This window comes from Acipenser ruthenus, chromosome 17 (genome assembly GCF_902713425.1).
Source record: "Acipenser ruthenus chromosome 17, fAciRut3.2 maternal haplotype, whole genome shotgun sequence".
Taxonomy (NCBI): Eukaryota; Metazoa; Chordata; class Actinopteri; order Acipenseriformes; family Acipenseridae; genus Acipenser; species Acipenser ruthenus.
The window spans coordinates 13,188,608-13,209,392 of record NC_081205.1 but is presented as its reverse complement, the minus strand read 5'-3'; the positions used below and the strand labels follow the sequence as shown (position 1 = coordinate 13,209,392).

General features: G+C 40.3%; 1 protein-coding gene and 1 long non-coding RNA gene across 3 annotated transcripts in view; both read left to right on the top strand.

The window, feature by feature from the left end:
- Nucleotides 1-499: 499 nt before the first annotated feature.
- On the top strand, nucleotides 500-15,501 carry atp5pd (ATP synthase peripheral stalk subunit d). Of its 2 annotated transcripts, none has more exons than XM_058989994.1 (6): nucleotides 500-584; nucleotides 4,452-4,582; nucleotides 11,751-11,847; nucleotides 12,001-12,072; nucleotides 14,812-14,874; nucleotides 15,295-15,501. In XM_058989994.1, the coding sequence occupies exons 2-6, from the start codon at nucleotides 4,461-4,463 to the stop codon at nucleotides 15,424-15,426; spliced, it is 486 nt and encodes a 161-aa protein (XP_058845977.1). In that variant the 5' UTR covers nucleotides 500-584; nucleotides 4,452-4,460; the 3' UTR covers nucleotides 15,427-15,501. The 2 variants fall into 2 exon arrangements, with proteins under 2 accessions (XP_058845977.1, XP_033894063.1); XM_034038172.3 differs by having other exon boundaries at nucleotides 506-589.
- A 5,002-nt stretch (nucleotides 15,502-20,503) lies between these two features.
- Nucleotides 20,504-20,785, top strand: part of LOC117423743 (uncharacterized) — a 5,640-nt gene continuing 5,358 nt past the window's right edge. The window contains exon 1 of the long non-coding RNA XR_004547820.3: nucleotides 20,504-20,738. This is a non-coding gene — a long non-coding RNA (uncharacterized LOC117423743). The remainder of the gene's footprint in view (nucleotides 20,739-20,785) is intronic.

Genomic DNA, 20,785 nt, shown 5'->3' with positions numbered 1-20,785 from the left:
AGAAGATATGATAGCAACGCAAAGACATATACTTAAAATATATTTAAAATACGAAACTTGTCTACAAAAATATTTTACATTAAAACAAATAGTTGGTGTCCAGTGTTTCCAGCCATATTGGTTGTGTCAAGAATTATTTGCTTCAAGTTCAAAGACAACAGAAGCGTCCATGTCTAAATAAATGTACATGTTTCACTGTCAGTTATATAGATTTAATGCAAAAATCGCAGATGATTAATTTAAAAAAAGTCTGAAAACCATTATCATGAATCCATAATTAAAGATATAAGGTCAAAGTCATATTAAATATGTATGATCATGGAATATGAATATAATAGGTGTATTGTTATGTGTATCCCTAATCCCATGCTGACACGTTCAATTTGATGTAATTTCTTTAAAATCTATTCGTCAAGATAGTAAAAAAAACGTACTTTAATTAAATTAATAAGTCCACAACTGCGTCATCTCATTAATATTAAATTGTTAAAGCCGCCCCCTCGTGTATAATTTAAACACCACCGGTACTGACGCAGTTTCCGTCTCCGGTCGGCCATATTTTCAGCGGCAGTGTAAAGCTAAGGGTAAGGTGAGTGACTGACTGAGTGAGTGATCGAGCGATAGATATTAACTTGTATTTTTTCAGTGGTTTTTTTTAGACATTGTGTTCACAAAAAGTGATCATAATTGCGGATCCAGGGGATTACACGTGTAAGGAGTCTCCACGTTTGAAGTAATTCGTCAGTAATGTGCGATTTAAATGCAGTCGCACGCCTGACCTTGTCGGCTGGGAATGACAGGGAGGGCAGTGAGAGAATGGCTTTGGATAATTCAGACTTAGATAATTAAGAATTAAGGTATTGGCGAATTGTTGAATTATATTAAAGTTCTTGTCTTATTACGAGTTTCCTGCATATCGTCTAGTTTTATATTCGCATTCGGGATCTTACTCGCGTATTCGTTATCATTTTACCGGTATTCTCGCCAAGACTACAGCATTGTGATTTTGTCCCTCTGGGTGTTTGTAGTAATTCGTGTGAACTGTGTAGTTTAATTTAGACAGGTCCTGTACAGACCGAGTTGTACCCTGGCTTGCAGCGTGCATGACATTGTAAGAAGTCATGTTTTGTTGTACTTTGTTGTAAAACGCTGCTGGGCCTGCCCTAAATGCATATCTGTGGACAGGACTGTCCGTGTGTCTCCTCGACTCTCCAGCTTGACATTTCAGTAATGTTTCATGTTCTTTTAATTTATTCATGTATTGCATGGATTATAAACAAGTCGTCGAGCAATAGGTTGCATGCTGTGATTGCATAACTTATTAAAAATGAGTTTTTTTTTTATTTCTATTAAATGTTGCAATGTTATTTTTCGCTGTAGTCTGTTTGATCATGTAATTTCCAAGCCATTGGATACTCTTTTTTTTTTTGGTCGTAGTTTACCAGTGCTTTTGAATTGTGCAAATTCTCGCACAGTGCAGCACTTTAACCTAGATTGCCTAGAACACACAGATGTTGTTCACCATCCACAAAATAAAGTAAGTTTCCACCTTAACCATTCAGATTCTCCCATTAAGAAACAAAAGATGCGTGCATCCCCAGCCTCCTGCGCCCTCCTTTATTATCAGCAGCTGGGGATGCATGTCCCTGGCAGGAGAAGGTTAAGGAGAATGTATGTCTGGAATGTATGCGTGTCCTTGTCACGCTTCACTTCTATATCCAGAGAACCCCCTAGGGCTGTGACGAAGGGTACGTTTTGACTTTGAAAGTTCGGAACACGTTACCAAACGAAGGTTCAAACCTTCAGTGCTACTAAATTGTATAATTTACTAGCTACTCGTTTATTTGATTGAACATCCTGTTTTGCAGGTAATCCATATAAATAGAATAAAACATTCACGTGTATTTACATTTTTTTTATATAGAACAGTAATCATGTTATTTAAATAAGTACTGTATGTACACGGAATTGCTGCTTGCGATATATACAGTAAGCTTGGATTATATACATTAAGCTTGCATTGCAGCAGCACCTCATAAAAGAACTGCAGCTGACAAGCAAAACAAAGCTTTATTTAACACTAGCACACATTTTACTACTATAATAATACTAGTACTAATAAAAATAAAGAATAATATTAACTTACTTGTGAAGTCATCACAGAGAGGTTGTGTCTCCATACATCAATAGTCAGTCGCTTGCACAGTTTGCATTCAACTTTTTATTTGTTGAACTGGGCATTTAACAAAGGTAAAATCCCAAACAGCAGAAGGTTTGAGACATTTCTTTCAATACAGCTTACGCTATGCAGCGCTTTGCTGTTGAGATGTCAAATGAAGAAATTCAAGTTCTGCCTCTGGATAACACGAGGTGGTGCTCAGTTTTCAACATTAATTTAGTGTTGGCATATGTTTCATACTTATTCTACCATAACACGTCTCTTACAATGTCTTGTACACTAGGTATTCAGTGCTTTGGATACTATACCCTGTTCCCATGCATGGCAGCGGGACCATATAGAGTTGCTATGCATAACGATTCGGTAGTGGATTTTAATACAACAGTTTTGTTATATGCATTGTACAAATCAAAAGAATTCTGATTGAGTGACATGTCACGTGTATTTTTTATATATATATATATATATATAATATATATATTAGTACACACATTGTCAAATGGTTTCTATTAAGAGAAAAGAAACACAGTGCGTGAATGAGCCTGATGAACCTTTGAAGGGTTAGAACTGCCTTCGAATTCCTGGTTAGCAAATGAATCTTCGAAGGGTTAGAATTGCCTTCGAATTCCTGGCTAGCAAATTAATCTTCGAAGGGTTAGAACTGCCTTTGAATTCCTGGCTAGTGAACGAACCTTCGAACACAACCCTAGAACCTAATTAGGGATGGGAATTTCAAATGTATAAACTCTAAAGAAGTGGTTAATCTTGAATAATATGCTAGTACAACCGGTCTTGCGACAAATTTCACCAAAACGCACATTTCTTAGTGTTCATTTTAGTAATTTATCATTACAGCAGCCCATCGCGTTTCCAGCTTCCGTGATGCCACAGTAAGGGTGGATATTATAAAAAGGAAGGGGTTTGGCAATTCCTTCCAAGTAGTTTTTCTAATTGGTGCAACAGAAAGGTTGACACTGGGTCGGGTTTTATTTTCGGTCAATCTGGCGCTTCATTGGTGCACTGTGTGTTCATACTGCAGTGGGCTTGGTTGAGTTCAGTCCACACGGGTTTAAGGCGTTTTTTTTTTTTCTGATGTTTGGTATATTTAATAAAATTGCATCTCTAAATAAAAGAATGAGGCAAAGTCACGTTTAGAATTTGAGGAACCGAATGAGAAAACCGTGGTATGTAAATTATGCCAAACAAAATTGCTGTACCACAAAAACGCAAGTTCAATGCTTCATCATTTGGAGTTACTGAATGCAGTAAAAAGCAAACACCCATAATACAGAACACTCTAGATGGAGACCGTGTTATACGTATTCACAATTTAAAAATTATTTTTTCTTTCAATATTAATTCAGAGAATGTGTAAGTGTAAATTATGTATAAGCTTAAATTTACCAGTACACTTGTGCGAATAATTTGTTTAAAAAACAGACAGAAAATGTTCTTTATCTATGTACTCCGTCAACAGAAGGGGATATTAAAAATATAATAAATAAATAAAAAATAAAATTCATGTTTGTGGCACTGATCCCTGAACAGTAGAGTTAATATAACATTGTATTGGAATCTGTGCATTTGATAGATTCTGTAATACATGTAAGTGATGTTTTTTAATTTATTGGTTTTGTTCTTTAAATATAACGTAAAAAAAAGCTTTAGTTTATTCACTTTGAAAGACATTTACTAAGAAATAATAAAACAGATTAATATCAAATTCCCATTTTTTATTTTAAGATTCTGGTTTTTTTTTTCTAATATAACTATGCAGGACAGACGCTATATGATCATTACCTTTATTAAAAATGTGCATGGATGAATCTACCGCTTTACTCTACAGGTTAATCAACCAACTAATGCCCATAAAGTAACTGATCAGAAATTTGAATCGAGTGACGGCACTAATTTCAATATATACTTTGGTGTGTAGTGTTTTATTTTTTTTTCTGTAGTTAAGTCTTTGCAATGTTAAAATGTTCTTTACATATATAAAGTCTTTAGCACTCACTGTTGTGAGTACATTGCATCCTTTCTTTGAGGCCACTTTAAAATGGATGATTCCAGTACATTTACATTGTCATTGCAGACAACCATGAAGATTGTCGCCGAATTTAAATCTCCAGATCCAACTAAATCCTCCCAAGTTCTTTGGCTTCAAACATTGATAGTTCTCCTGTACTTAATATATTTCAATAGTTAGCAAGCTGCTCTTGCTATGAATGTTTGACATCCTCCTCTTCCTCCTCCTCCTCCTCCTCTGCTCTAGGCTGTGAAAATGTCTGGTCGTCGAGTTGCGTTGAAAGCCATCGACTGGATGGCGTTCGCCGAGAGAGTGCCGCCAAACCAGAAGATGATGTTCAACGCACTGAAAACCCGCAGCGACGCCGTTGCAGCCAGGTCAGTCCGTCTAAACAAGTCAAGTGATTTACTGCTGGGCAGTACAGTGTGTTTTTGTTGTGTGTGTTTTTTATTTTTTAATTAAAAACCACAGGGGTCGCTGGTGTGCGGTGAGCCAAGGACTCCCCAGCTGACCTAAACCCTTCAGCCCGGGCAGCGCTTGGCCAATTGTGCACTGCCCCCTGGGAACTCCCGTCCCACGGTTGGCTGTGGCATAGCCTGGATTCAAACCAGCGATCTCCAAGCTATAGGGCGCATCCTGCACTCCAGGCGGAGTGCCTTTACCGGATGCGCCACTCGGGAGCCCCACACAGTACAGTTTTAATACAACAAATCATCCCACCAGGAGGACCAGGGGGTGGTGCTGCACAAAGTCACTATTCAGATTGAGCTTTCCACAGAAATCCGGTGAGGGGTATTGGTGTTGACCGGGCAGTTACCATTCCTAGTGAAACAAGTGAAGAAACAGCTGGCTGGATTTGTGATGACTCTGGAGAGCAGCAACATACACAAACCCAAGCTGTTCCTTCACTTTTCACTAGGAATGGAAAAATAGCCCACTTACCACCAATGAACTTAAACTGCATAATTGTTTATTTAGTAGACTCCTTTATCCAAGGCAACTTGCAGAGACTGGGGTGTGTAAACTATGCATCAGCTGCAGAGTCATTTACAACAATGTCTCTCCTGAGACGGAGCACAAGGAGCTTAGGTGACTTGCTCAGGGTCACACAATGATTCGGTGGCTGAGCCGGAATTTGAACCTTTTCTTTAACCACTGGACCACGCAGCCTCCTTTAGTGGGTTTGTGTAACCGTCCCAAGGAGTAAGAAATCCCCTGTCTGAGTGGGTCTTCCACAGTTGTAACAGATTACTAGAGGTGTGCTGAGCGATTATTTAAATAATCGACACGAATACGATTAACAGATTAATCGATGAATCGAAATTATTAATTTTGATTATTTTTTTTTTCATTTAATAATGCAGAAAAGGCACCCCCACTATAGTAGATGATATTCTGTAACATTATCTCCAGTACTGGTTTAGTTGTCTTACTCTGTTGATGGTCTCTTTTTAAAATAGCAAGTCTCACTAGGACAACAATAAAAGTCTGTAGTACTGTTGGTCTTTTTTTAGCGTTACAAAAATACTGAACCTTTTCATAAGTTGTTTCCTGAAAACTGCTGATTACTTAATTGTGTTGTCACATGAACACATTTTAACATGACATAGCAGTTAAAAAACAAACACATTATGCAAGGTTGCTATGCAAAAACACCAGCATATCAACTAAGGCTGGCACGTTTTCTTGTCACAATAGCACCAGCTGCTGAAAAAAAGCCTTTTCAGATGGAGCAGAAGTAGCAGGGATACTTAGAAACCGTTTAGCTAGTTTTGCCAGGCGAGGAAGGCGATGCATATTGTTCATCCACCACTGCAAAGGCTCAGTATCTTTGAAGCTATTTAATTAATTTTGAAAGACATTTAAAAATGGCAGATTTAGTTATTTTTATTATTAACATGTTTTTTTTTTAGTTTTTAAAAACATCATGAAAGTATAATTAAGACTCCATACAGGTAATAAGACACTAACTGTCCAGAATCAAGCTTTAAAAAAAGAAAATGAAATAATAATCTGGAGTAAAATTGTAAATAGTGTTTATTATGCCATTAACTAATAGTGCTGTAGAGGATTGATACAAATTCAGCAATTCTATGACTGATGCAGCGTGTTTTTTTTTTTTTTTGACAAGTTTTGATAGTGCTGGTAAAAGTCTAAGATTAGACCAATACTTGGTGTTAGCACTTACACAATAACAGATTATAATATGCTTGCTTTATTCAATAGCAAGTGCGAAATGTATAGTTTTATTTTCATATGCTAAATGAACACGTAATTCCTCTTATCATAAAGAAACTGCATTTGACAAAAACAGCATTGTACTGTATATATCGACTTACTACTTATATGAATAATATTACCTGCCAAGTGAGAGACGGTTGGATTTCTCCTTTTTAGATGTTGCAGCAAAGCTGTGTTGATATTTCATCTTTCCTTTACATATTATGCACTGAACCTGTGAATTGTTAGGTTGGCCAAAGAAATCCCACGCAACGCTTGTGTGTGGCGATTCTCGCAAATTTCTTGGCACCGGGCCTGTCACTTCCATCACTTTCCAAACTCCTTTTCTTTCCCCGTTCTTCTGTACTAGTAACAGTATTGCTATGTGCATCCACCATATTGCTGTGTTCCCGCTTGCCACTCAACACGTCGCCGCAAAAAGGTTTTACAGACTGTTTTGTTTCATTAAATTTTTCGCCCAATGAAAGCGCTTTGCTAACGTAACAACAACATTGTTACGTTCTAGCGGGAGGATAGAGGTTCTAAACAATATTGCAACAATGCTGCTGCTTGTAAAATAACAATAAAGAAGTACCGACACATTAGCAAAATCACGTTTCGAATAGGGTTGCGTGGGTATTATTGAAGAAATACGTCTGACTTGCAATTTGATGCAAACGGGTTTTATTTAACAGAGAACAAGGATAGTCACAGGATACCAGAAGACGTGTGTGTGTTGTTTTTTTTTTTTTTTTAAACACAACAAAAAAACTGTCGTCTTCATTTTTTTTCTACATAGGCCTGTTTTTTTTTTGTCATCTTTTACTAATATCGCCTTCACTCTCTCAACCAAATCAGTAATAGCGATCTGCTGTTCAGTATTCCTGCCTAGATTAGACCGAGTGAACAGCTGATCGGAATTATTATTTGAGAACGCACCTGGCGTGAATATAGCTGCTAATATACCATATGCATATAAGGCGATTACTCGAATATCAAAAAGATAGTAGAGTATTAAAATAATCGCCACGACTCGAGTAACTCTATTTAATTACCAGCTCTACAGATTACTTTACTTAATCTTTAAAAAACAACCAGCTACAGCAATAAAGAAAACATTTAAGTTTGGTAAATGCCAGTGACACTTTATTTGCTTCCTACTAGAATAATCACCCAACATGTAATTAAATACCCTCTATTTACTTTTGTTTCAACAGTACTCATTGGATAAAATAAATAGAACTAAACAAAAACATCACTGTGTCATATAGTAGTATAGGCTGTTTCCCTAAAGTAACCATCCAATTTTAACTATAGTATACAAGAACACACTATAGTAATATACAATACTGAGAAAGAAGTCAGTGATCTCTAAACTACTCAAATAGTATTTGAATTGACCTAATGAAATAGCTACTTGTATCTTGAAATTACACTAACAACGCTAGCAGCAGAATTAACATAATTAACCCTTTGCAATCCATTTATTATGTGTGTGTCAGGCATGTCAGGTCCAATTTATTTTCACACGCGCAGTTAATTTTAGATGCGCTGTTTAAAAGTGTTTTTTTTCCACAGTCAAACGGGTTTAAAAGGCCCTGCATATCAACAAAGCACTCACTAGGCATCTCCAGCCCCGCCCCACCCTTTCGTTTGCTATAGTGTTCACCTATGTAAGAAATAAATGAAATAAACAAACAAATAAACAATGCAGCTCTGTAAAACACGATGAAAAATAATGCGAAAAAAAGTCAAAATTAATGTTTAAAGTCCTGAGTATCCTCACAAAAAAAAAAAAACTAAATGTCCATTCAACACAAATGTGTAATCCAGCAGCAGATTGAAAAAGAATCAATTAGGTAGATCTCACCCCGGTCTGAAAACTGGCAGCTATGTGGTTGATCCTTTGATGGAAAAAACTGCTGTAATCCGCCATTGAAGGGAAAAAAAGAAACCATTCCAAAAATCATAACAAAGAATACAAAGTATCAAAAGAAAAAAGAACAAACTGATCCAGAACTGGTAAAGTAACAAAATAAACGGTAAACTTATTAACCAAAAACAAAGCTTAAGTTGCATTGGTGTCTGAAGTCAAACCAAATTTAATTAAAGAAAAGGAAATGCGTTTGACTACTAAATTAGACCTGACAACTAACCACAGACTAACGAAAATTAAGCTGTAGAAAAATAAATGGGTAAACTAAACCATAGTTCGAAAAGATAGAACGCAAAGCCATTTTGGTGCCAATTTTGCAGAAAAATGAGCTAAGGCATCAGAGAGAGGGTGAGCTCGCACTCGGACCAAATCTCCCACCTGGAACTGTGCACTTCTCCGGTGGGCATTATAGTACTTGGCTTGTCTGGCTCGGGCGACACTTTCTCTCTGCCTAACCAGTTGAAAAAACTGCTGTTGCTGTTCTAGTAAAGTATACTGCGGGTTTGCTGTTGGAGGAGCAGTATAACTGAGCCGCTCAAGGGGACCTTTGAGCTTACGTCCCATTGCTAATTCTGCAGGACAACACCCTGTGGTTTCATGTTGGGCACTGTTCATGGCAAAACGAAACTCTGGCAACCAGCAATCCCAAAGCTTATGATTCTCCCTTACAAAAGAAGCGATCATGGTTTAACGGTTCTATTCCCCCTCTCAGTGTGGTTCGTCTGAGGATGATAACTCATTGTCAATTTTTGTACCACCCCCCATGTTTTGCACACATCTTTTATTACTTGGCTGGTAAATTGAGGACTCCTATCAGATACAAGAAACTTGGGCGTACCCCAATGAGTAAAAATTTCTTCAGTTAATATTTTTGCTATTTTGGGAGTCTTTCTGTTACGAAGAGGAAACATTTCTACCCATTTGGTGAAATAATCTATCACTACCATCAGATTTTTTGCTCCTAGGAAATGGCCCCATTAAATTGACCCCCAGCATTTCTCCAGGTTCTGTCACCTCAATGAATTGGAGAAACCCTGCAGGTTTTTGATTACTTGGTTTATATTGCTGACAAGTGGTACAGTTCTTTACATGAGACCAGACATCTTTCCGAACAGAAGACCACCAAGCACTGTTCAAAATCCACAGCAATGTCTTCATGCGCCCCCCTAAAAGATTGTCATGGTAATAAAGAAGGAAAGTGTCAATCAAGCTGGCTGGCACCACTACTTGATAATTGACACCCTCTCCTTTGATGGAAACTCTTCTGTATATCGCCCCTTGTTGGATTTCCTAGCCAATGCGATCCATGTTTGTCGGGGAAGAAAACAGAAGATCTTTTTTAATTCCCTCTATCACTGGATCCTTGGCCTGGGCATCCATGATCTCCATCAATGATGTTGGCAACTCAGCACTAGTAGTTTTGTTTGATATGACCAAGCATTGACTTAGAGCTTGATCAGATGAGAGAGGTGCCCTAGAGAGAGCATCTGGTACTACATTTAGACTGCCCTTTCTATACAGAACTTTGAACTGAAATTGCTGAAGACGTAAAGTCCAGCGAGTGAGCCGGTAGGAGGTTTTCGGCGAATTGAAAACCCAGGATAAGGCAGCATGGTCGGTGACTACTTCAAACTCAGTGCCTTCCAAATAGTGTTTCCATTTTTCTACAGCCCATACTACTGCAAGGCATTCTTTCTCAGAAGTAGAATAATTGTGTTCAGCCCCTTGCAATATTCGAGAAGCAAAAGCAATCACCTTTTCACCCTCTTCAGTTTTTTGCGCCAGAACAGCCCAGAGCCCGACCTCACTGGCATCAGTGTACACAAGGAAAGGTATGTTTACATCCTGTTGGGAGAGTACAGGAGTGGCCATCAAGGCTGCTTTCAGCTTGTTCAGGCTCTCCTGGCATTCTCATCCAGTTCCACTGGACGCCCTTCTTCAGGTGGTTCAAGGGAACAGCGATTTCTGACAGTCTCGGAACAAACTTATGGTACCAGTCAACGAGCCCTAAAAACCGTTGAACCTACTTGATGTTCCGAGGAATAGGATACTCCTTAATGGCTTCCATCTTGTCAGGATCGACTTCCACTCCTTTGCCAGACAGTGTCAAGGTGACCTCCTGTTCATGGTCCTGGTACCTGCTGTCTGTTCCCATATCCTCATTAACTGTTTAAGGTCCTATGTTGGACCTGGTCCGACATCTTAATTATTCCTTTCCGGTCCAATGTCCAACATCATCAAAAAGATGTAAAACAGGTCTTCAGTTTTGTTTTTTTTCTCTGGAAAAAGCAGAGAAAACCGTTCAATGGCCGAGTGAGAGTGATAGGAGCCGAGACAAGCCGAAAAAAAGGGCGTATCTCATGAATAGTCGTAGCCCCCAGCATCACAGAGAACATACCCATATGCAAACAAGCTAGCAGCTTCTGCATCCAGCGCTCGGAGAATATCACGGACATTTGCAGAGCTTTTTGACATGTTATAGTAATAAATTAATGACTTGGATCGCATTATTGAGGAGTTTGGTGATAAAATGAGTGATCAGGAGATGATTTATCGGTATGCACTTATAATTATTATTTATTTCTTGGCATATGTGAAATATAGCGAAAAAAGGGTGGGGCGTGGCTGGAGATGCAGTACTGAGTGTACTGTTATGCAGTGCCTTTTAAACCTGTTTTTACTCTGAAAAAAAACCAAAAAAAACTAACAGCGCATCTAAAATAAACTGCGCGTGTGAAAGTAAATTGGACCTGACGCGCCTGACATGCGCTGAATAAATGGACCGCAAAAGGTTAAGGATGTAAGTAAACTGACAAACCGGAAACAAGAATCTCATACAGGATATAAAAAGCGTAAGCTCTGAAAAAAACGACACCTACGTAAAACTCAAATAGCTCAAAATAAACACAGAAATTTAACACCAAAAAACAGAAGCCCTAAATATAATACACACAGGTGGTAGCTTCTAATTTTAGTTTGTCTTAGTTTTTTAGGTACTTTTGGTTGTTGCTCAAATACTCAGTGTCTGTTCAGGGGCTGATCTAGCCTACTTTACATGTTTCTGTGACAGTCAGCTAGAACTGAAGTGAAGCTCTGAACCAAAGTGTAGCACGCTAACACAAGAAACACAATCTGAGGAGCTACAATAAGAACCACTGGAGTGTTGCAAACATCATAAAGGGGTCTGTTTGAAATCAAATTTGAAGCACTTGCTTCAGTCATGACTTTACACCCACTCTGCATTAGTGCCGTGGTGGGGTGCCTTGCATTGTGAAACTGCTAAAAGTGCAACCTCACAGGAGCCCCGCAGTCAGTACCATGAAGAGCTGTGTGTGTCTCAGGAGCCCCGCAGTCAGCCCTATGAAGAGTTGTGTGGTTTGTCTTTGCAGGCTCTCCTCCCTCCCTGAGAAACCCCCAGTCATTGACTGGAGTTACTACAAGAGCGCTGTGGCCAAGGCAGGCATGGTGGATGAATTTGAAAAGAAGGTAGGAGAAAGCAGCATGTTGCCAGGGTTTGAATTTCATACCAGCCCTCAAAGAGATTTTACACATTCAGAGCAAACTAATCATTTCTCATTTAAAAAGCAGCTGTTTTTACACTTGATTTTATTTATCTGTCTCTTTCTGTCTCTCATCCAGTTCACTGCTCTGAAGATCCCTGAGGCTGCTGACACAGAGACAAGCAAGATCAATGCCCAGGAACAGGAAGCTGTGAGTGCAGGGGCTGGCTTTACATACAATAATGTGCTTAATATACAAGCGTTTGCTCAAAAGAGCCAACTTCCCAACCTTTCGGTTTAACATTCCTTTGTCAAGTGTGTTTGAAAAAAAGCAGTGGAGGTACTTGCAGGCTTTTAATACCATGGTAACTACACTTGCTGATTTCTAATTACATCTGTGACTGTGCTTGTGATGTCATTTACTATATAGTTAATTATGCGACCACCTATTGTTCCTTTCTATTTAAACCTTGAGGCATCATATAGATAAGACATTTTACAGTGCAGGTCCTCAAGTGTAAAGCAGCAGCTGGTAAATCAGTGTTGTGAATCCCAGGCACAGGTTTATTGTGCTGTATTTAACTATAACACCCCACTGTACTTGTATTACCAACATGCCGTTCATTATAGCAACGCCGCCTTGAATCATGATTTGTTTTAATAAATCTGCTGTTTTAACTGCTGAAATAACAAAGATCTGCGTAGAGTACAGGATGCACCCTATAGCCTGGACGTAGCCGGTTAGAGTCCAGGCTATTCAGACTGTGGACGGGAGCTCCCAGGGGGCGGCACACAATTGGTTGAGCGTCGCCCGGGGGGGGAGGGTTTAGGTTGGCCAGGGTGTCCTCGGCTCACCGCGCACCAGCGACCCCTGTAGACTGGCCTGGCGCCTGCAGGCTTGCCTGTAAGCTGCCCAGAGCTGCTTTTGTTTTCCGACGCTGTAGCTCTGGGTTGGCTGCATGGCAGGCCTGCAGAGTGGAAAGAAGCGGTCGGCTGACGACGCACGTTTCGGAGGACGGCGTGCGTTCATTTGCCGCTCCCAAGTCAAAAAAAAAAAACACACCATATAAGTTTTAGTTGCCTTCATATTTTCAGTGTTCACGTTACTCCACCTTGACCTGTGACCTAAGATATATTGGGGATATATAGCAGTGTTCTGTGACTCTCTAGGTCAGGGTGTACCGGGCATCATACAAGAGAAATTAACCCTTTTTGTGGCCGTCATTTTGCAAAACTGTTCCTACGATGGTCTCTGGGATATGAGGCTTTAACTCCTTATGTGACCATGACATTGATACCTAAATTAATGACTGCCGTATTTAGTTTGATTAACTTAAGGCTAGTGTGGTGTATAGACCCTTTGTGGTACTTCCTCCTGCTACTTTCGGGGCACGAAGGTACCTGTCCTGGGGGCTGCACGATGGAGCAGCTACAAATGTTTCTGTGAAAGAAGCAATGTGGATACAAATAACAAAGATGCTCTGAAAACACTAGCGGTAGCTGATGTATGTAAACCAGCTACTCCCACCTAGGTAGTGGAAGTGAATCTGTGCTACAGTAAGAAGTCTGAAAGAGCAGTTTTGGCCAGCTGCCTTGAAAGCAGGAGCCATATTGACACAGAGTCCTTGATGTGACTGATCCTGAGTCTTGCTTTGTGCTGGGAAAGCAAAGAGCTACCTTGATTATTACAGGTGCAGCTCATCAGAAGTGCGAACCAGCGCCTAAAATACATTTAGTTGCTAGGCTTGTTCAGATCATTTTGAAACCATGGTTCGCACCTGATTAAAGGCATATGTAAAACCGGTAACTGAGACTGAGCACACGTTCCGCAAGTAGAGAGCTCTGCTAACATTGCTGTGCATCTCAGGAGGACCAGTGATGGAGGAAGAGTAAGATGGGCCCCGGTGCAGGACCTTATTGTCGGCCCTGACCTTTATGTATGCCCTAGATAAGGGCATCTGCTAAGAAATAAATAGTAATAATGTAATGCTTTTATAAACATAAAACATGCCAAGTCAAATGTTCAATGTTTAAAAATACTTTGTTCTCAATGTTTGTATGTATGAAATGGTTTACGTCGACATGTAAGAAGAAGCTTTTCTACTCCTACTTGAATTGCATTTTGCGTGCATCTTTACTTCCAATACTACACTCTTAAACAAGCTAACAAGTTTAATCACCAGTCCCTCCAGGATTCTAAAGATTCTCACACAGAAAATAGTTTTTTTGTTTCCCAATCAAATGCTAATTTGCTTTACTTTATTTGGTACCCAGCAACACGTAAAGCTTCCGTCTAAACTACAGGATGAATCGTGCTACACACAGAATATAACTGCAAAATACTGCTTAACAGCACCCCAAAACCTCCCATGAAGACAGTAGGAAACTGTTTTGCGATATTGAGAGCCCACTAGGCTAAAGTACAAGTGGTCGTGCAGTTTGAAAGAGACGCCAACGAAACATAAAACAGCGCCTTATACCAGCCTCCATGCAAAGACAGTTAGGAGCGAAAGAGAAAAAGTTAGGAAGGTAATTAATAACTATTTTTTAAAAACATAATTGAGAATAGTAGTACTTGATGAAATGAGGGAGACTAAAAACTTAATTACTGCCACTGGTAGCTATAATGATATGAATATGAAAGTAACATTGAAAATATAAATGTGAAGGCTATTCCAGTTTTTCTTACCCGTCGAGGGCCCCCTGAGTGCGTGGGTCCCTGTGCAGTTGCTCCGGCTTCACCGACTGTTCCACCGCCACTGAGGACGGTTCTGATTGCACATGCATGCCAATGGGGCAGTGTTGAATCTTACAGCAATAACCTAGTGCTGGGGCAGTTATTCAAACAGCAATTGTAGTTTATTCCCATGTTTGTGCTTCTAAGGAGCACAAACCACCTTGCGTGATGTTGGTAATTGAAGTGGAGCTCTTGTCATTTTCTTTCTTTCAGAATAAGCATGCCGTTGCCTACGTGCAGGCCTCCATGGCGCGCATCGCTCAGTATGAGAAGGAGGTGAGTTAGGGTGTGAGAAGGAGGGGGAGGGTGAGGGTGTGAGAAGGAGGGGGGGGGGGGGTTAGGATGTGAGACGGAGGGTTAAGGTATGAGGAGGGGAGGGGAGGGTTAGTGTATGAGGAGGAGTGCAGTGCTCTGCACTGCTCGCTGGCAGACGTCTATTTCTTATTTTATTTTATGGTCACACGTACCAGTGAGTATCCAGACAGTCATCACTGTGTTAGTTAATACCATCAATAGCTTGATGAAAAGTTCAGTTCTCGCACACAAAACAAAGTGGTAGAAAGTCAGGAATGGATCAAACTGCTATGCAATGTGAGTCTTATTCCCATCCCTGTGTTCTTGAGCAGTTCATCAGGGCTGATGCCTGTTTGTTTTGGAGCATTTTGTTCTGATTGTTTGACCCCTTTTGGCCCACAGCTGGAGATGTTCAGAAACATGATTCCGTTTGACCAGATGACCATTGAAGACCTGAACAACACCTTCCCCGAAACCAAGCTGGACAAGGAGAAGTACCCATACTGGCCCCACAAGCCCATTGCAGAGCTGTGAGCCAGTCTCTGCAGCAGCACAGCTCTCCTTCCCTTCTCCACATGTAACTGTTTTAAATAAAGTTCATGTACAGTGCTCCTATCCCTGTGTGTGTTTACTGAGCCATGCAGCTCTTCCCAAGCTCCACCCCCTTACCCTGTACAGGTACGCAACCAAATGACTCTCGAAATTGCACAACGTAAACGGCTGCAGCTGCTTTGTCCACACCTGAGCAACTAGTTGCACAACAAGTGTGTTTTTTTTATTTATTTATTTTCTTCTGGCAATTTACACTGACCCTGCTGGTGCTGTCGGTCAGTTCTTTCCTTGTCTGCCATTGTCTTTAGTAAACAATGGCTTCACTGATTACACCCTGTAACAATTTTTTTTTTTTTTTTGTGTTCCTGGGTAGTAAGTGTTATTTCCTAATTGCTTATGCCTCAAAAGTATAGAAAATGGCTATTCCCCACAAACTTTGCTTTTGTGACCAGGACAGTGATATTTTGAAATGTACCTATTTTCCAGAACATTCCAGATAGGTTCAGTGCTGAGTAAACTTGGAGTAACTTCTAGAACTTTCCAGTAATATAAATAGTAGTATAAATACAGGGGCCTTAAGCCCACCAGTTCAGTTTAGTTCCAGCTGCCTAAGTGGATACATATCTGCATTTTTCTGAGATGGCATCAAGAGGCTGCAAGCATCCGGCAGACGCATTTTGCTATGTCTGCGGCCAATTTATCAAGACAAGAGTGAAAAAGTACTCCGTGGAAGCATCTGCTAAGATGTGTGAGGCCTACAAGGCATATTTCGGCATGCCTGTCGGGGATCAAGACAAACCCTGGGCACCTCATTTCGCCTGCGAGCACTGCAAAAAAAAAAAAAAACTCTGGAAGGTAAGATGGACAATTGTTGCTCAGAATTGTTATAAAATTTGTTAATTCTTAAAATTGTAAGTTTTTAATGTTTTACAGTTTTCAATGTTAGTGAAAACATAGGTCATATATGAAAAATGTTGTGAGAATCTCTTGCACATTAGTCATGGGTGAAATAAATGTATTTTTGTAGGATAGTACAGAAGGGAAGAGAGCCATGAAGTTCGCTATCCCAAGAATTTGGCGGGAACCAAATTCTTCTCCATGCTACTTCTGCATGGAGGACCCTTCCAAACGTCGGACTGGCAAGAATGCACCTGCTATCACGTATCCGGACCTTCCTTCATCGCCCCGGTGCCACACTGCCATGAGCTCCCCGTACCCACTCCTCCGGAGAGAGCAGCCGTCTTTAGAAGAGAGCAGCAAGTCAGAGAGCGAGGAAGACGTTGTAGATCCAAATGACAATTTTAGAGGTGGAGCCGAGGAGAGAAACCCATACTACCCCAACCAAAAAGACCTCAACGACTTGATTAGAGATCTTGGTCTCACCAAGTCCAATGCCGAGCTTTTGACGTCTAGGCTCAAGCAGTGGAACTTGTTGGATGAAAGTGTGCAAGTCACAGAACAGAGGCAGCGTCACCAACCTTTTTCCAGCTTCTTCACCCGTCAAGATGGGTGCTGCTTCTGCCACAATGTGACCAGTCTGCTCAAGGCAATCGGAATCACCTGTAACCAGAATGAGTGGCACCTCTTCATTGACAGCTCATCCAGGAGCCTCAAAGCCGTGCTGCTCCATAATGGTAACAAGTACCCGTCTCTTCCCCTGGCTCACTTGGTGCACCTCAAAGAGGATTACAACAGCATCAAGACCTTGCTGGATGTCTTGAAGTATTATGAGTATGGCTGGGAGGTTATAGGAGACTTCAAAATGGTGGCATTCCTGATGGGTCTCCAAGGCGGTTTTACCAAGTTTCCCTGCTGTCTTTGCCTTTGGGACAGCAGGGACACCAAGGCACACTACCACAGGCAGGACTGGCCACAGCGGACCGAGTTCTCTGTGGGGAGGAACAACGTCAAGTGGGAGCCACTGGTGGTGCCCCAGAAGTTGCTGATGCCACCACTGCATATCAAATTGGGCCTTATGAAACAATTTGTCAGAGCTCTAGATAAGGAGTCAGCAGCCTTCAAGTACCTTCAAGACTTCTTCCCTAAGCTGTCTGAGGCAAAGGTCAAAGCCGGTGTCTTCGTCGGACCACAGATAAAGAAGATCCTGGAGTGCAATGAATTCCCCAAGAAGCTCACTAGTAAGGAGAAAGCGGCTTGGAACAACTTTGTCGCAGTGGTTCGGGGCTTCCTGGGCAATCACAAGGCCGAAAACTATGTGGAGCTGGTTGAGACTCTGGTGAAGAACTACGGCACAATGGGCTGCAGGATGTCCCTCAAAGTCCATATCCTTGATGCTCATCTTGATAAATTCAAGGAGAACATGGGAGCGTACTCGGAGGAGCAAGGCGAGCACTTCCGCCAGGATATACTGGACTTCGAACGCCACTACCAAGGACAGTATAACGAGAACATGATGGGAGATGACATTTGGGGGCTGATTCGTGAAAGTGATTTACAGTATAATTGTAAATCTCGAAAAACTACTCACTTCTAAATCTTTTGTAGTCATTTTTGTATTACTTTAATATAAATACATGTTAATTTGGATTCATATGTTGTTTTTCTGACTTTATGTGAACAAAAAGAGACAAATTTGCCCGTTTTCTCATTGGAAATAGGTAAATTTCAAAATATCACTGTCCTGGTCACAAAAGCAAAGTTTGTGGGGAATAGCCATTTTCTATACTTTTGAGGCATAAGGAATTAGGAAATAACACTTACTACTCGGGAACAAAAATTGTGTTACATAGTGTTATCGATGCAGGACTCTCTGTTAGTTAAGGATAGGATTTTGTCACATAGACTTGTACTGAAAATGGTGTGAAGTCACAGGGATGAAAATTCAACTTAAATACATGCACTGTTTACTGGTACTGTCAAGCACCTGACAGCGAGAGCGGGGACCCTCGTTCACATGTTTTTCCAGAAGTGATAAACGTCGCATTTCATTTCACTGATGAGTTCGTAGTAATCGCGATATTCACGCTGTTTGTTTTTTTTCCAGCGCTGTCAATTTGCATTGCATTCCGTGTGCTGTTACCAAACTTGCACAGCTACCAGACTCCATTGCCCCACTTGAAAACTAGACCCATTGATAAGCAAGTTGATAAACAAAGTTTCATAAGCAATTTTAAACTTCGACTGTAGTTCTGCAAATAAAACGTTGCTGAATTGCACATTTTAATACTGTACAGTCTCTATAACTTAAACAAATTAGGCAGATATTGCTGCATATTTAGTTTGAAAGTGACATTCCCCATCTATATCGTAATCGTTTTAGTTATGTGGACATCTTGGATAATCTTGCACAAAGTATACCAAATGTGTTTACAGTACAGTACTGCATATGTGTTGTATCCGCTATGTCCAGCGGGTGGAGCCAAACAGCTGTTTCTAGGTTGGTTTGTTAAATCCCCACACCCCCTAAAACACAAAATGGAAGTACGCCGGACAGTGGGGTGAAAATATTTGTTTTTCAAACCAGAGGGTCTTGATAAGAAATCCCAACAGCACTAGACTGGCCTGCAGCCCAGTGTAAATGACCAAATAAAGATACGACTTTGTCACGGAGGTCACGAAAATCGTGAATTTGAAAATCGTAAACATTGCTAAATAAAATACTTAAGGCTGCCGTTGAACATCTTTTTAATTTTTATTTCCTGCAATAGCGAAAACGAGAGGTTTGTCTATTTATGATTAAATAGTGATAGTTACATCAGGATATGATTAAATACAAAGTACTACAGGTTAAACACTTGGCAGCTTACAGTATTCTGAAGTACAGGATTAAATACAGTAAAATAGGGGGCAGATAAGAGCAAAATAAAGCACATTTAAATGAAGGGTGATAGTGTCCCAGGATACAGACAGAGGAGTTCTACAGGTGCTGTTTGAAGAGGTGAGTCTTAAGGAGGCGCCGGAATGTGGTCAGGGACTGGGCAGCCAGTCAGCCTCCTGCGTTGCTCAACACACGATTTTACTTGATTAAAGTAACCTTATAAAACTGTATTTTTCATTTAAAACACATTTACTTTTATTACATGTAAATACTGTTCAGAAACATCAAGCGTTCACGGCCAGCGATCTTTGAAAATGCAGCTGTGTCGGCGTGGTTTCATCAAGGGTACAGAATTCTATGATAGGTAACATTTAAACTTGTATGCCGAACCACTGGCGATTTCACTGCTCTGGAGAAAAGGGCATTTTATTTAATGAAGCGAGTCAAAACCCACCCGATCAACAACAACAACACAAAAGGAAACACTGACGATTTTACGTGCAGTAAACTGTAACGTATTTGATAACACAACAATGTAGGCTACATACATGTTTGTTTTTTACTATGTATTTTCGAGGGATGTTGTGGAGCAGAAGTTTGAGCACCCTTCTGCATTTTGCCTTTTTCAACTTCATATGGTGTTCCTTGTTTGTCTGAACTGTTGCCTTTTTATTCAGTAAATCAGGAAAGTCCTTGAGGAGCTGTGCTGCATTATTTAACGCAGGCTTCAGTTTTTTCTGGTTTTATCCCGAAATGTATTTAGCACATGATTCAAGCATTCAAAAATCCTAAAAGGTATAGACAATGTCGACCCAGGGGACTTTTTCGACCTGAAAAAAGAAACAAGGACAGGGGTCACAAATGGAGATTAGATAAAGGGGCATTCAGAACAGAAAATAGGAGGCACTTTTTTACACAGAGAATTGTGAGGATCTGGAACCAACTCCCCAGTAATGTTGTTGAAGCTGACACCCTGGGATCCTTCAAGAAGCTGCTTGATGAGATTCTGGGATCAATAAGCTACTAACAAACAAATGAGCAAGATGGGCCAAATGGCCTCCTCTCGTTTGTAAACTTTCTTATGTTCTTACATTATTACATTATTACATCTTATGTTATTATTATTATTATTATTATTATTATTATTATTATTATTATTATTATTAATTTCTTAGCAGACGCCCCTTATCCAGGGTGACTTACAAGATGTCACATTAATAGTTACGGTTATTACGGGAAATACTAACTGGATGAGCCCATTGAATAACTGCTCACAAGTTATTACAGTACAACGTCATTCAATATGATTTAATTCCATGGGTTATTAACGAAGGGACTTTTTCTGGAAAATCCAGTACTGCACGCTCAGTCAGTTATTTGTTTGCTACTCCCTCCTGGATTGGTTTCATTTCTGTAGGAAGTTCACTTAGTTTACTACGAGAAAAGTGAAAGCTTTGCAGACGGGAAAGTTTTTGCTGGAGACACTGCGGTCGCTGAGAAAGAAAGTCAGGCTACTGTAAGTTTTCATTTTTATTATTAGTATTGCAATTGATGGCTTTTTTT

Coding starts and splice junctions, on each gene's coding strand:
- atp5pd (XM_058989994.1), top strand. CDS start 4,461: ATGTCTGGTCGTCGAGTTGCGTTGAAAGCCATCGACTGGATGGCGTTC. Junction 12,073..14,811: donor ATGCCCAGGAACAGGAAGCT/GTGAGTGCAGGG, acceptor TCTTTCTTTCAG/AATAAGCATGCCGTTGCCTA. Junction 14,875..15,294: donor TCGCTCAGTATGAGAAGGAG/GTGAGTTAGGGT, acceptor TTTGGCCCACAG/CTGGAGATGTTCAGAAACAT.